This window comes from Ailuropoda melanoleuca, chromosome 9 (assembly GCF_002007445.2).
Source record: "Ailuropoda melanoleuca isolate Jingjing chromosome 9, ASM200744v2, whole genome shotgun sequence".
Lineage (NCBI taxonomy): Eukaryota > Metazoa > Chordata > Mammalia > Carnivora > Ursidae > Ailuropoda > Ailuropoda melanoleuca.
Window position 1 is genome coordinate 63,494,572 of NC_048226.1, and position 16,450 is coordinate 63,511,021.

Below are 16,450 nucleotides of genomic sequence, written 5' to 3' on the forward strand. Positions count from 1 at the left end.
CCCGAGGGGGTTAGAGGTATCCATGTGAGAGAGAGGTAGCAGTGGTGATGAGAGACAGGTTACAAACAGGGAGACTGATCAAATAATTTAAATATAGTAAAGCTAATGCGACTCAGTCTTCCACAGTCAGAGAAGAGAGAAACCCTATAGTGTTGTTACGTTTGGAGATACCAGTATGAACTCATGGATTTCAATAGAGAGAGAGAAATCTAGATCTAAATGTGTGTATGTCTATATGCACATACATATGTTCCCTAGATTTGTCTCCTAAAAGAGCTCAGGAGAGGTACTCTCCCCAAAGCAACAAGCACACAAAATGCCCAGACCTCGGCTTTTAAGTACTCTCCACTGAAAGACACAGGGGCTCCTGGGGAAAGGGCCGATTCCTGGGTGGGGGCAGGGAAAATTCAAGATGAATCTAGAACATCCTATTGTAGCAAAAATGCAAAGGACTGAAATAATGATTTGTCATTAGGGCACAGAAACCAGCCTGCCACTGGCCAAATAGGGATAATAGGAGCATCAAAAGAAATTATGATAATAAAGGGTAGTAAAGTATGGTCCCTGGGCCAGCAGCAACAGCAGCACTGGAAACTTCATGGAAATGCAAACTTTTTGGGTCTCCAGACCTACAGGATCTCTGGAGATGGGGCCTAGCAGTTTGTGTTTTTACAAGCCCTCCAAGGCATTCTCACTCAAGTTTGAGAACCACTGAACTAGGAAAACAGGAGTCCATTAAGGAAGGAAATGAATGAAAGTTTGTTGAGGAATGTAACTTCCACATAGTCTCCAAAGTACCACTTCACAAGATACTATAAAAAGAGTAACCTTACAATGAAAAAGTCTAGGCTACACCACTTGATGAAGTGATCAAAGTGGACACAGTAAGTAATGGGACAAAATGAAAGTGAGCACCGCCTGAGAAGATGTGACGAGAAAACATAACTTCTGTGATATTCCTGCTGCACAGATGCATAACTTAATAATGAAACGTCAGACAAACCCCTATTGAGGGTCATTCTACAAAATCACTCCTGCATCATATTTTAAAAACACCAAGGTCATGAAAATCATGAGAATCATGGGTTGGAACAGCAACTCTTTCTTTTCAACAGTAGACACATTAGAAGTGCTCAATAAATGTTTATGAAGTAAAAAGTTTGCCTTAAGTTGCTCTGGAATTTTGGTTTCTTCAAGTCATTATTCCTATAAAATATATAAAAAATCAAAACTTTACAATTTTACCCTATTACTTTTGTAATAGTTTATCTTAAGTCAGAACAGTTGACCTTGAGGGGTTCTTTCTGATAGTAACTGGAATACAAAGAGAAATTATACTGAGGCAGCTCCAAATAACAATAAACCATGTCATCAGTATATGGAATAATGTGTGTTTTCTGAGTCTGCCTGCAGTACATCCAAAAGTATATTTCTACCCTAGGAAAAGGCTGACGTGAACACACTGCTGTTTCACTTGCCTGGAAATGCCCTAATGAATGATCTAATTCACTAGGAAATAGTTTCCAACTCTAATTTTGGAGGTAATATTAAGACTACATTCTGTGTATCAATAACCAAGAGTCTTCATCAGACTCAGAGTTGGAAGAAAACACAGGAGTAAATCTTCATGATCTTGAGTTAGGCAATGACACCAAAAGCATAAAAGACAAAAGAAGAAATTGATAAATTGGACTTCATTAAAATTGAACTTTTGTGCTTCAAACAATACCATCAAGAAAGCGAAAAGACAGTTCACAGGCTGGGAGAAAACATTTGCAAATCCTGTATTGGCGGTTAGGGTCTTATATTCAGATTATATGAATAACACTCCTACAACTCAAGGATAAAAACAACCTAGAGCAAAGGATCATAATAGACACTTCTTTTAAGAAGATATGCAAATGACCAATAATCACACGAAAAGATCCTTAACAGCATTAGCCATTAGGAAAATGCAAATGAAAAGCAGAGACAGTTCACATGCTACAATCAGAGACAGCAGGTGTTGGGGAAGATGGGGAGAAAGTGGAACCCTCCTGTATTGCTGATGGGAAAGTAAAATGGAGCAGCAAAGCGGTGCACACTTTGGAAAAGTTTGGCAATTCCTCAAAGGTTAAACATAGAGGAACAACGTAACCCAGGAGTTCCACTTTGAGGTACATACCCAAGAGGAAGAAAAACATGTCTACACAAAAGCCTGAACACAAATATTCACAGCAACATTATTATTCATAATAGCCCCAAAGTGGAAACAGCCCAAATGTCAACTGATGAAAAATATGGGACATACATATCATAGAATATTTGGCAATAAACAGGAATAAGTAAGTACTCTTGCTTGATACAATACGAATGCTACTTAAAAACATACTAAGTGAAAGAAACCAGTCACCAAAGACCACAGAAGACATGATTTCATTTGTGAAATGTCCAGGTAAGGCACATCCATAGAGAGAGAGGGTTAGTGGCTGCTTAGGCTAGGGGCCTGGGGAATGAAACGGGAGAGACTGCTAACAGCGCATTTCTCTCTGCAGTGATGAAAATGTTCTGGGAAGTGACATGGTTTTAGCGAATATACCAAAAACCACTGGATTTTATACCTTGAATTGTGTGGTATGTGAATTTTATCTCAAAGCTGCTAAAAATAAAGAATAGAAAAGCATGCATTTCCTCTAAACATTAAGAGAACAGCAGTATGCCAATTCAAATAGTACTTACTGCTACTTTTTTGATAAGCTAGTTGATAATACCATCAAAGCTTTACTGCAGTCTTTTTAACTAGTGTGAATAACAGTCTGGATGAAGAGAAGATGGTGTTAACAATATTATCAACCAACTTCCTCTACTTTTCAATTCCTTTTGTTTTTAAATTTTATTTTATTATATTGTGTTAATCACCATACAGTACATCCCCAGATTCCGATGTAAAGTTTGATGCTTCATTAGTTGCGTATAACACCCAGTGCACCATGCAATACGTGCCCTCCCTACTACCCATCACCAGGCTATCCCCTTCCCCCACCCCCTCCCCTCTGAAGTCCTCAGTTTGCCTCTCACAGTCCATAGTCTCTCATGTTTCATTCCCCCCTCTGATTACCCCCCTTTTCTTTATCCCTTTCTTCCCCTACCGATCCTCCTAGTTCTTATGTTCCATAGATGAGAGAAATCATATGATAATTGTCTTTCTCTGCTTGACTTATTTCACTTAGCATTATCTCCTCCAGTGCCGTCCATGTTGCAGCAAATGTTGAGAATTCGTTCTTTCTGATAGCTGAGTAATATTCCATTGTATATATGGACCACAGCTTCTTAATCCAGTCATCTGTTGAAGGGCATCTCGGCTCCTTCCATGATTTGGCTATTGTGGACAATGCAGCTATGAACATTGGGGTGCATATGGCCCTTCTCTTTACTACGTCTGTATCTTTGGGGTAAACACCCAGTAGTGCAATGGCTGGGTCATAGGGTAGTTCAATTTTTAACTTTTTAAGGGACCTCCACACTGTTTTCCAGAGTGGCTGTACCAACTTGCATTCCCACCAACAATGTAGGAGGGATCCCCTTTCTCCACATCCTCTCCAACAATTGTTGTTTCTTGCCTTGTCTATCTTTGCCATTCTAACTGGCGTAAGGTGGTATCTCAGTGTGGTTTTGATTTGAATTTCCCTGATGGCTAATGATTTTGAACATTTTTTCATGTGTCTGTTAGCCATTTGTATGTCTTCATTGGAAAAGTGTCTGTTCATATCTTCTGCCCATTTTATGATTTGTTTATTTGTTTCTCGTGTATTGAGTTTGAGAAGTTCTTTGTAGATCTTGGATACCAGTCCTTTATCTGTGGTGTCCTTTGCAAATATATTCTCCCATTCCGTGGGCTGTCTCTTAGTTTTTTTGACTGTTTCCTTGGCTGTGCAGAAGCTCTTTATCCTGATAAAGTCCCATAAGTTCATTTTATCTTTTATTTCTCTTGCCTTTGGAGATGTGTCGTGAAAAAGGTTGCTCTGGCCGATGTCATAGAAGTTGTTGCCTATGTTCTCCTCTAGAATTTTGATGGATTCCTGTCTCACATTGAGGTCTTTCATCCATTTGGAGTTTATTTTTGTGTATGGTGTGAGAGAGTGGTCAAGTTTCATTCTTTTGCATGTAGCTGTCCAATTTTCCCAGCACCATTTATTGAAGAGACTGTCTTTTTTCCACCGGATGTTTTTTCCTGCTTTATCAAAGATTAGTTGCCCAAAGAGCCGAGGGTCCATTTCTGGGTTCTCTATTCTGTTCCATTGGTCGATGTGTCTGTTTTTGTGCCAGTACCATGCTGTCTTTGTGATCACAGCTTTGTAGTACAGCTCGAAATCCGGCATTGTGATGCCCCCAGCTTTGTTTTTCCTTTTCAACAGTTCCTTGGAGATTCGGGGCCTTTTCTGGTTCCATACAAATTTAAGGACTATTTGTTCCAGTTCTTTGAAAAATGTCCTCGGTATTTTGATCGGGATAGCATTGAAAGTGTAGATTGCTCTGGGTAGTATGGACATTTTAACTATGTTAATTCTTCCAATCCATGAGCATGGAATATTTTTCCATCTTTTTATGTCTTCCTCAATATCTTTCAAAAGTGATCTATAGTTTCTAGCATATAGGTCCTTTACGTCTCTGGTTAAGTTAATTCCAAGGTAACGCATGGTTTTTGGTGTTATTGTAAATGGGATGGATTCCCTAATTTCTCTTTCTTCAGTCTCGTTATTCGTGTATAGAAATGCAACTGATTTCTGGGCATTGATTTTGTATCCTGCCACCTTACTGAATTGTTCTATAACTTCTAATAGTTTGGGAGTGGATTCCTTTGGGTTTTCCATATAGAGTATCATGTCATCTGCAAAGAGAGACAGTTTGACTTCTTCTTTGCCGATTTGGATACCTTTGATCCCTTTTTGTCTTCTGATTGCTGTTGCAAGGACTTCTAGTACTATGTTGAATAATAGTGGCGAGAGTGGGCATCCTTGTCGTGTTCCTGATCTTAAGGGAAAGGCTTCCAGCTTTTCCCCATTGAGAATAATGCTTGCAGTAGGCTTTTCATAGATGGCTTTTATGAGATTGAGAAATGTACCCTCTATTCCTACACTCTGAAGGGTTTTAATCAGGAAAGGATGCTGTATTTTGTCAAATGCTTTTTCTGCATCAATTGAGAGGATCATATGGTTCTTGAGTCTTTTCTTGTTGATATGATGTATCACATTGATTGATTTGCGAGTGTTGAACCATGCTTGCATCCCAGGTATGAATCCCACTTGGTCATGATGGATAATCCTTTTAATGTACTGTTGGATTCTATTAGCAAGGATCTTGTTGAGGATTTTGGCATCCATATTCATTAGAGAAATCGGTCTGTAATTCTCCTTTTTGAGGGGGTCTTTGCCTGGTTTGGGGATCAAGGTAATATTAGCCTCATAGAATGAGTTTGGTAGCTTTCCTTCTGTTTCTATTTTTTGAAATAGCTTTAGGAGAATAGGTATTATTTCTTCTTTGAATGTTTGGTAGAATTCCCCAGGAAAACCGTCTGGGCCTGGAGTTTTATTATTTGGAAGGTTGTTTATCACTGACTCAATTTCTTCATAGTTAATTGGCCTATTTAAGAAATCTATTTCTTCCTGTTTCAGTCTTGGTAGTTTATAGGTTTCCAGGAAGGCCTCCATCTCTTCCAGATTGTTTAGTTTTTTGGCATATAGCTGTTGATAAAAGTTTCTAATAATCCTTGCAATTTCAATGGTGCTGGTCGTGACCTCTCCCTTTTCAGTCATAATTTTAATAATCTCAGTCCTTTCTCTTTGTTTTTGGACAAGTTTTGCCAGTGGTCTATCAATTTTATGGATTCTCTCAAAGAACCAGCTTCTAGTCCTGTTGATCTGCTCTACTGTGGTTCTGGTCTCTAATTCATTGATTTCTGCTCTAATCTTGGTCAACTCCTTCCTTGTCAGTGGGTTAGGCCTGTCCCTCTGTTGCTGTTCCAGTTTCTTGAGGTGAGAATATAGAAACTGCATTTTAGATTTTTCTATTCTTTTGAGTGAGGCTTGGATGGCTATGTATTTCCCCCTTAGGACTGCCTTTGCAGTATCCCATAGGTTTTGGACCGTTGTGTATTCATTCTCGTTGGTCTCCATAAATTGTTTAATTTGTTTTTTGATTTCCTGGTTTATCGAGTCATTCTTGAGCAGGATGGTTCTTAGCCTCCAAGTGTTTGAGTTTCTTCCAGGTTTTTCCTTGTGGTTGAGTTCCAATTTCAGAGCGTTGTGGTCTGAGAATATGCAGGGGATAATTTCAATCTTTTGGTATTGGCTGAGACCTGTTTTGTGTCCCAGAGCATGATCTATTCTTGAGAATGTTCCATGGGCATTTGAATAGAATGAGTATTCTTTGGTTCTGGGGTGTAGTGTTCTATATATATCTATGAGGTCCAACTCGTCGAGTATGGCATTCAAAGCCTTTGATTCTTTGCTTAGTTTTTGCCAGGGTGTTCTGTCTATTTCTGATAGTGGGGTGTTGAGGTCCCCTACTATTACTGTGTTCTTATCTATATGTCTCTTTATTTTGGTTAAGAGTTGGCTTGTGTATCTTGCTGCTCCCCTGTTGGGGGCATATATATTAATAATTGTCATATCCACTTGTTGAATACTTCCTTTAAGAATAATATAGTGCCCTTCTGTATCTCTCTCTATGGCCTCTAGTTTAAAATCCAGTCTATCTGATATGAGAATTGCTACTCCAGCTTTCTTTTGAGGTCCATTTGCGTGGAAGATGGTACTCCATCCCCTTACTCTAAGTCTGAATGCATCTTTGGGTTCAAAATGAGTCTCTTGTAGACAGCAAATGGATGGGTCATGTCTTTTTATCCAATCTGCAACCCTGTGGCGTTTTATGGGAGAGTTTAAGCCATTTAGATTGATAGAGATTATTGACAGATATGATTTTAATGATGCCATTTCTCTTTAAAGTCTTTGTATCGGTTGTGACTTGCTGCTCTGTATCACTCTTGGGGCCTTTTTACCTTTATAGAGCCCCCCTTAATATCTCCTGTAGGGCTGGTTTCGTGGTTACGAAATTGGTTAATGATTGGCGATTTTGGAACGTCTTTATTTCTCCATCAATTCTGAATGACAGCTTTGCTGGATAAAGGATCCTTGGCTGCATGTTTTTCTCTGAAAGAGCTTTAAAAATGCCCCCCCAAGCCTTTCTCTCATTCCAGGTCTCTGTAGACAGGTCTGACGTAATCCTGATACCTTTGCCTTGGTACGTGAGAAATTTCTTTGCCCTGGCCGCTTTCAATACTGTATCCTTGGATCTAATATTTGCGAATTGCACTATGACATGCCGTGGCGTAGGTTTGTCCTGGTTGAGCTTGGATGGGGTCCTCTCTGCCTCTTGGACACGAATGCTTGTTTCCCTTGCTAGATTAGGGAAGTTTTCAGCTACAATTTGTTCAAATATCTCTTCTAGACCTCTGTTTTTCTCCACCCCTTCAGGGATGCCGATGATTCTGACATTGGATCGTTTCATAGAGTCAGTAATCTCCCGTAATCTACATTCGTGGGCGTGGATTTTTTTAAGACCAGCTTCTATTTTCGTTTTTTCTTCTACTAACCCATCCTCCAATTCGCTAACGCGTTCCTCTGCCTCGGTGACCCTGGCCGTCAGAGCCTCTAGTTTTGACTGTATTTGGCCCATAGAATTTTTAATTTCTGTCAGATTCGCTCTCATTTCTGCCCTTAGGGATTCTATATTCTCAGCAACGCTTTCTCTGATGCTTTTTTCAAGTTTACTCATCATCTTGACCATTGTTGCTCTGAATTCCATTTCTGATAATTGGGATACATCCATATGTATTAATTCTGTGGCCGAGGCCAATTCTGTGGCAGAGGCCACAGACTCATTATCTTTTCTTTGCTGGGGGGGACTTCTCCTTCTCGTCATTCTGATGAAGAGAGATTGCAGGGTTGTCCAGAGCCCAAGTGTTGACTGGGACCCAGGCCGTGCGCCCTTGTTTTATAGAGATCTTAGGGATGTGGGCTTCTTCCTTAAAGAGTTTATTTATTTATTTGAGAGAGAGAGAGACAGTCAGCAAGAAAGGGAACCCAAGCAGAGGAGTGGGAGAGGAAGAAGCAGGTTCCCGGTGGAGAAGCCCGATGAGGGACTCCTTTCCGGAACGTTGTAAACACACCCTAATCCGAAGACAGGTGCTTGGTGACTGCGCCACTCAGGCGCTCCGGGTTGTGGGCTTCTTGATTTTTCAGCCTGCCTTCTGGGGGAGGGGCCTGCCTGCCGGTACTCAGAAAACCCTGTTTGGGTAGAGTCTCTGTGTCCCTTGCGAGGGGGGATGGGGATGGGCACCCTGTGAGCCGGTATTTCCGGGCTTTTGTTCTCTGGCGGCTTTCCCTGGCGGTTTGCTATGCCTCTTCTGAGAGAGCAGCAGCGGCTGAAATTCAGCCTCTGTCTCAGAACAGAGGGATCGCGGATCGTTCTCCACTGATGTTCTGGCCACTTTAACTCTGTTTCTGTTGGTGCTGCTCAACCCTGCAGCATCCCGGGCTGTGCGCCCCACACCCGGCGTCCCAGCCCTCACTTCCAGGGCCGGCACGTCTCTGTCCTTTGTGTTTCCAACCCCGCCCGCCGCCAGCCGCCCCGCGCGGGCTCCCGGAGCTCCCCGTCTCAGTCTGGTGTCTCACGGGTGCTGACCGCGAGTCCGCCTGCTCCCCCGTGCAGGTGGCCCTCCAGCCGCCAGCCGCCCCGCGGACGCTCCCGGAGCTCCCGGTCTCAGCCTCGATCCAGTGAGCACACCGGAGCTCCGGAGCTCCGTGAGATGCTTGGTGGTGCACGCTCCCGGCTCACGGACTCAGTCTGCCGTTTCCAGAGTGCGGGTCCGCGGTCCGCCCGCTCCCCGGTGCAGGTGGCCCGCCAGCCGCCCTGCGCGCGCGCTCCTGGAGCTCGCGTTCTAAGTCTGTTGTCTCGCGGGTGCCGTCCGCGAGTCCGCCTGCTCCCCCGTGCAGGTGGCCCGCCAACCGCCAGCCGTCCCGCGTGCGCTCCCGGAGCTCCCTTCTCAGCCTGCTGTCTCAAGCGTGCGGGTCCGCGGTCTGTCCGCTCCCCCTTGCAGGTGGCTACCGCTTCCCGGCGCCCTGACACGGCGGCTCCCTCCCCCTTCTGTTTAGCTTCCGATATCTGTGCGCGGTTTCACGGCTCCCCGCTTCGTACCTCGATACTCAGCGCTGGAGATGTTCATTTGTAGAGATCCAGATGTATCTTCCTGCGTCTCAGGCTGATTCCGTGGATATTCCTGCTGGTCTGGTACCTATCCAGCTCAACTCAGGGGACCGGCTGAAAAAGGTGTCCCCTACTCCTCCGCCATCTTAACCCCCAAATTAACCTACTTTTCAATTCCTGATGAAAGGATAGGGTTCGCAGGCCAAGCAATGGTACCAGTGGCAGTTTGTGTTTTCCCCACACTACACTGGCAGTGGAGGCAGAGAAATACTGTTGGTTTTATGGCTTAAAATTCTGCTTTCTAATGGTGAAATTTTGGATGAGTATACTTGTGGTAAAAAAATATTTCAATTAGTGTAGATGCCAAGGACAAAGTAATTCTTTTTAAAGATTTATTTTAGAGCAAGTGGGGGGGGATAGGGACAGAGGGAGAGAATCTTCAAGCAGACTGCTTGGCGTGAGCTGAAACCAAGAGCTGGATGCTTAACCAACTGAGCTACCCAGGAGTCCCGAATACAAAATAGTTTTTAAGGAATTTATTTTGATTTGATATTTAAGAGAATGCTATTGATAATAAACTTCACAGAAATGTACCTTTAAAAAGTTTAGAACACCCAACACCAAATCTACAGAGCCTGACATTATAGTTAATAAATGCTGAATGATCTAAAATAACTTAGTTTTAAAAGAAAGCCTTACAATTACTATCGATAAATTTAATTTCAAGGGGACCTGGGTGGCTCAGTCATTAAGCGTCTGCCTTTGGTTCAGGTCATGATACCAGGGCTCTTGGATTGAGCCTGGCACCAGGGGTCTCCACTCAGTGGGGAGCCTGCCTCTCCCTCCCCTCTGCCTGCTGCTCCCCCTACTTGTGCTCTGTCAAATAAATAAAAATCTTAAAAAAAAATAAACATAATTTCATGTATTTTAATCCTAGACTTCACTATGAAATTTTATCCTGTAAAATGTATAGCAATCTAATGCATGTGGATATGTAAATAATTGCTACTATACTCTTTAAAGCTACAACCTATATCTGAGAACAAAATTAGCATATCTGAGAGAAAAGAGTGTGGCTGAAGTCCTGGGATCTTTTAAGAATCATTAGGTATATAATTGAATGTTACCTATCTATAAGAATTAGAGAATAAAGGTAATAAAGATACATAAACAAATGACTTTATATTAACTAAGGACATTTTATGCACTTGACCCAGAGGTATGAATTCCTGCATTAAGGTATATTCAATTTAGTATTTTCTCTTGATATCTAGAGAATTTTGCTTTCTTTACATCTATAGTTACCAATTTGGCTAATGAACTGCAGGTCCAGTATAGTCCAAGTAAATTTCATTCAAGAGGAATGGCATGAAAAATAGGCACCAAAATCATTTCCAGTTTACATATAACTAAGATTTAGAAAAGCTTTTTAAGGGGGCGCCTGGGTGGCTCAGTCGTTAGGCGTCTGCCTTCAGCTCAGGGTGTAATCCTGGAATTCTGGGATCCAGTCCCGCATCGGGCTTCTCCGCGGGAAGACTGCTTCTTCCTCTCCCACTCCCCCTGCTTGTGTTCTCTCTCTCGCTGGCTGTCTTTCTCTGTCAGATAAATAAATAAAATCTTTAAAAAAAAAAAAAAAAGAAAAGCTTTTTTAGAAAATATGCATAATACTTCCATAACCTTAAAAAAGGGGAAAATTTTCAAGTCACAATATGCAGAGTTAAATTGTAAAATATTTTTTATTGTAACAACAGAGTCAACAGAAGTTGACAATGCAAATGTCATCACAGAACATTTCCCCTTGGTTCTTGAATTTGCTAGGTTCCCAGGTACCAGCAAGTCTCCATTAGCACTTCTCAGGTTTCATGGTCATTTTGAGATATGTTGATTAATTATATGTATATATTGCTTGGAAACAAATGTTCATCTGATATTAAAACAAACAAAAAAACTGTTGTGTCTGCTTCACATTTCCTACAGGGAAATCTATATATCTCAGATACCTTCACAATATAACAGTAAAGTTAGTGCCTTAACCAAACCCCGAAATTCTCCATCACATTATTAAATCAAACTCATGACATTTGCAATATATCCAGATTTAAATATTTAAAAACAAAAAAGTTTGGAATTTAAAACAAACTTTAGGCTGATTTTTTCATATTTAAAAGACTGTAGTTACTTGCAGCATACAAATGGAGAAAATAGTGCAAAATGCATCAAGTTTTATATGATAAATATACTTTCAACCTAAATGGCTTCCTCAAAAGCAAAGAGTGAAAAATTACCAATTCTCAAAAGCAATCTAGATCAATAAAGTTCACAATTTAGAAAGATCAATTGCTACTCTATTTCTATAGATTGCAAAAGATTTCAGAAACAGTTTAAACATACAATTGTTTTACAAAAATAGAAATATTGTTTGGGACTTTACAAAACTTTATAAAATATAACACTATATTTGCAAATTCAAGATAGTTTCACACTGAAATAGACAATACGTCCACCAATATAAAGTCTAGTCAATCTTAACTGGTCTGTCTTGACCATTCTTACACATTATTTCTTCCAAGTCTTCAGCCTAAATGGATCTGTGCTCTATCACGGGATTTTTTTTTTTTTAAGAGATTGTTTAATTTCAAAGGTTTACAAGATTTTTCATTCTAGAAATAATGTTAAACCAGATGAATTTATACCTACAAATATGTTTTACTAAAAGTAGAAACTAATGCAATGTGAAAATTCTGTATGTGATAAATTTCAAACCAAATTCTTAAGAATGAAAACCTACCTACTGATTTAAAATATATATTTGACAATTATAATTTGGTACCTATAAAACATAAAAATATAATCACAACTATTTTATGGAAAAAATATTTATTCCTATAAAATGAAGAAGCTCTAAATTTAGTTATTTGTAGCTGGCAGATGAGAAGTATTTTTAAATTACACCCATTCATAAATGCTCATTTTATCACCTCAAAGAGCACCAGTGTATTTTCAAAACAAGCTAAAAGTGAGAAGGTAGGGGCTTATTTCACGTAACAGTGCTATTATGATAAGGCACCATTTGGTATATGAAACAGCCGAACAAAATATTTTCAAGTCACGTTTTTTTGTTACTGGTGTCTTAACCATTAGATAGGATGGATAGGAAAAAGCTAATTAATATTAGCTAACCGCATTATACTCCTTTTCCCATCTTTTTTTGCTTTTAGTTTTTCCATATAACAGAACATATAGTAAACAACAATGTAGTACATGATCTGTTAAATAAACATCTTTTCCCAACCTTCCAACAAAATAATCCAAAATTAAACAAGAATAAGAAGCCAAAAATTTATCTGATATACTCTGCAATAATCTATCCCTGTAGAAGAGTGAGGAGTTGGGTGGGGAGGGGGGGACAACACAATGACAGGACCTATTTTCTATAGCATATATTGAGGCACATAGGTTAAGTTTCTCAGGCAAATTCAAGGCTAGAGTAAAACTGAGAGAAAGCTCAGAATTTTACATTCCCCCCAGAGCTGATTTCTCAGGTGGTCACACCCAATTAAATATTTCAAAGTATGTCCTTAGTCACTGCTATCATCATCATCATCATCATCAGACACATCATTTAAAGGAGACTTCAATGACTGACTGTGAGAGTCTGATCTAGTAGGCTGGCATGCGGCCATGTCCCCCGTAGAAAGCAGGTCATAGCAGAAGTCACAAATCCGCACAGGCTTAGAGGACTGGCTTGGAAGAAGAAATCTCTTTTCAGAGCAGGGCCCACAGACAACAAAACCACATTTGCGGCAATGGTGACGACGGTTAACAGGTGTGAATTTTGCTTTCTGGCAACGCATACATACAGTTGCTTCAGAGTCAGGAACCCAGACAGCAGCATGTTCATTACTGGGTGTCTTCCCACTTTTGGACAGTAAATCAGTAACACATTTATTTATGTGATTCATCCATTCTGATTTCTCAGTGGCAGTGGCAGCATAAACTGCAAATGATTTAGTTGGTGTCTTGATGAGCCATCCATTCCTCAAGTCTCCCTCATCTTTGATGGAATCAATAGTGACATTTTCCAGGGGAATAATATGTTGTTTGTTATATTTCTTCTTCTGGATGACAATATTGCCATATACAAGAATATCGTTAAATAAGAAAAACTGCCTTGCTTTGGGCTTCTTTCTGCACAACTTAGTCAATACTCCTTCTCCAATAAGAACCCTTCCAGGTATAGTTAAGGGTTGACCAGCTGCTCCAAAACAGTTTTCTACTATATTTATACGTCTAGTATTTGCTTCACTGTTTGCCAAGCGATCCACCATCTTTTGCTAGTAGCCTTAAAAAAAAAGAAAGGAAGAAAGAAATTAGCACATAGAAATTATAAATTCGTAAGTTAAAAATTATATAACCTAAATTTAATCTAATAAATCATTACTTTTACTCAAAGGCAAAATTCTCTAATACTGTTTCCCTCTCAAGATATCACCAAGCATACCAAAAGGGTTATTAACATCTCTTACTTTTTATAATCATCAAAAACATTTATTAACCATCTACATATAGCACTATACTCGTTATGTAGGTATTTATAAAAGTATAAACTTCTTAAGGCATAAAGGAATAAACAATTGGACAATGAATATAAGTCATCTTGCAAAACAATAATCTCAGTTCCATGAAATTTAATCTCAGAGGGACTCTAAAGAAGAGGGCGAAATTCCGTAAAAACCTAGAGAAATTGATTTTTCTGGTAAACGATTCCCATGGAGCTAAAGCCTGAGCTAAAGCCTTAATCCTCTCACCTGGATTACCAGAACTGTTTCCCAACATGTCTCCTTGCCTTTGGTCTTGCACCCTAAATCAATCTTCAGGCAGTGATTTCTCAAATGCAAAACTCACCATGTCATTATTCAAAAGAACTCCCCTTGATCTACAAAATGCAGAATTTTTAGCATGGCATACAAGGCTGTTTGTTATCTGGGTTTTTTTTTTTTTTAAGATTTTATTTATTAATTTAACAGAGAGAGAGAATGAAAGAGGGATGGAGAGAGAGCGACATGCACAAGCAGGGGGAATGGCAGAGGGAGAGGGAGAAGCAGGCTCCCTGCTGAGCAGAGACCCAGATGTGGAACTCATCGTAGGACACTGGGATCGTGACCTGAGCTGAAGGCAGACGCTTAACTGACCAAACCACCCAGGTGCCCCCATGATCTAGTTCTTGCTTACCTTCCCAGACTTGTCAATAGTCACTGCCACTCTTTTCCTCAAACTTTATGTTCTAAGAAAACTCTACTACTCAGAGTCCATTTCATCCATGCATGCCTTCTCTCACGCTGTTATATCCTTTACTACTTACTACTCAGAGCTAACTCTTACTGATCCTTCAGGACTCAGTTTAGGGTATCATATTGAAGCCAGAAGTCTCCCTTAAACTCTTTTAGACTAAACACCTTCCTCTGTGCTCTTTACATTCCATGTACCCTCTGGCTTCATTATTAACAAAGGATTGAAATGTCTTCCTTAAAGGCTGCATGGAACCTAAAAGACAGAGACCATCTGATACCTACCTACCTTTGAAACTGACACCCTCTGGCACAACAAAGGTGATCAAAAATGTTGACAAGAACATTTTGGCATTGTGCAAAAAACTCATATTAATCTACTCTTAAATGATGACAGATTTAATCTCTAGATCTAATAGTGACTTCACTCAAGTCCTTGAGTTGTGCCCTACTAACCCAATACTACCACAACCAAGTCATATTAAAGAGAAGAGGAACATTTAAAGTCTAACAGCACAGTCTAAATTCCAGTATTCAGCTCATAAACTGATGATACTGCACCCCTTCTTGGCCTCCATTATAAAGGTTCTGATTATTCCTGAACTTGTCTCCTCTAATCTTGGGTCCTTATAAAGCCCTCTTGCTCTCCACAAGGGTAGGCTGTGCCCTGAAAGTTGTTCCCAAGAAATTATATGATATTGGGGTGCCTGGGTGGCACAGTCGTTAAGCATCTGCCTTTGGCTCAGGGCGTGATCCCGGCGTTATGGGATCGAGCCCCACATCAGGCTCCTCCGCTATGAGCCTGCTTCTTCCTGTCCCACTCCCCCTGCTTGTGTTCCCTCTCTCGCTGGCTGTCTCTATCTCTGTCAAATAAATAAATAAAATCTTAAAAAAAAAAAAAAAAGAAATTATATGATAATGCATGGTTCCAAACCGTGATGTCTTCTTTTTCTAGTAACAGCAAATGTGCCAGCCAATTAAAGGTTTATTGTCCTGTGCACAGTGCATCACAGAAGAGGAACTAAAAACAGCTCATAAACACGAAAAGAGGCTCAATCTCATGCATAATTAAAGAAATGATAATACAACATTAGGATATTTTTTCACTTATCAGATTAACAAAAATTTTTAAAATGTCCTAAGATGCAGCACTACTGAGGATACAGGGAACAGGCACCCTCATACACTAGAGAAAATATGTGTATTCGCTGATCTAGGGATTTTATCAAAAGAAATTCCAGTCAAGTGCATAAAGGATATCCAACACTGCGCTGTTCGTAACATACACACAAAACTGGAAAAGCTCCAAATGTCCAAGAGGAACTGGTTGAACAATTTATGATACACCCATAATAACATGCTAGATATGTGTTAATAATGAGATAGATGTAAACACAGTGATATGGGAAAATGTTCAAAATATTTGGGGGGGAGATGTATTTGTTTCAAATATATACTGCGTTTACCGCGTTTCATCAAATCTAAGATGCTACAGATTTTCATTTTATGTGCCACTGAAAATGAAAAAATGCTGCCAAGTATATCATGGCATACCCCTGATTATATGAGGTCCCAATTTCAGAGACATAAAATACAATAAAACATGTTCATCTTTAGACTCAATGAAATATGGTATAAATGCATAATCACATGGGTGCCTCAGTCGTTAAGCGTCTGCCTTCGGCCCCAGGCGTGATCCCAGGGTTCTGGGATCGAGCCCCGCATCGGGCTCCTTGCTCTGCTGGGAGCCTGCTTCTCCCTCTCCCACTCCCCCCGCTTGTGTTCCCTCCCTCGCTGGCTCTCTGTCAAATAAATAAATAAATAAAATCTTTAAAAAAAATGCATAATCACAGACACTTGTAAATATGTAAGCATACACACATAAAATAAAATTAGAAAACTATATACCACAATATCAA

General features: G+C 40.2%; 1 protein-coding gene across 5 annotated transcripts in view; it reads right to left on the minus strand.

The window, feature by feature from the left end:
* Positions 1-10,960: 10,960 nt before the first annotated feature.
* Positions 10,961-16,450, minus strand: part of PLEKHF2 (pleckstrin homology and FYVE domain containing 2) — a 36,557-nt gene continuing 31,067 nt past the window's right edge. For all 5 annotated transcript variants that reach the window (XM_034668340.1, XM_034668339.1, XM_019807325.2 and 2 more), the window contains exon 2: positions 10,961-13,585. In XM_034668340.1, coding sequence (XP_034524231.1) covers positions 12,822-13,571 — 750 coding nt within the window. In that variant the 5' untranslated portion in view covers positions 13,572-13,585 and the 3' untranslated portion in view covers positions 10,961-12,821. The remainder of the gene's footprint in view (positions 13,586-16,450) is intronic.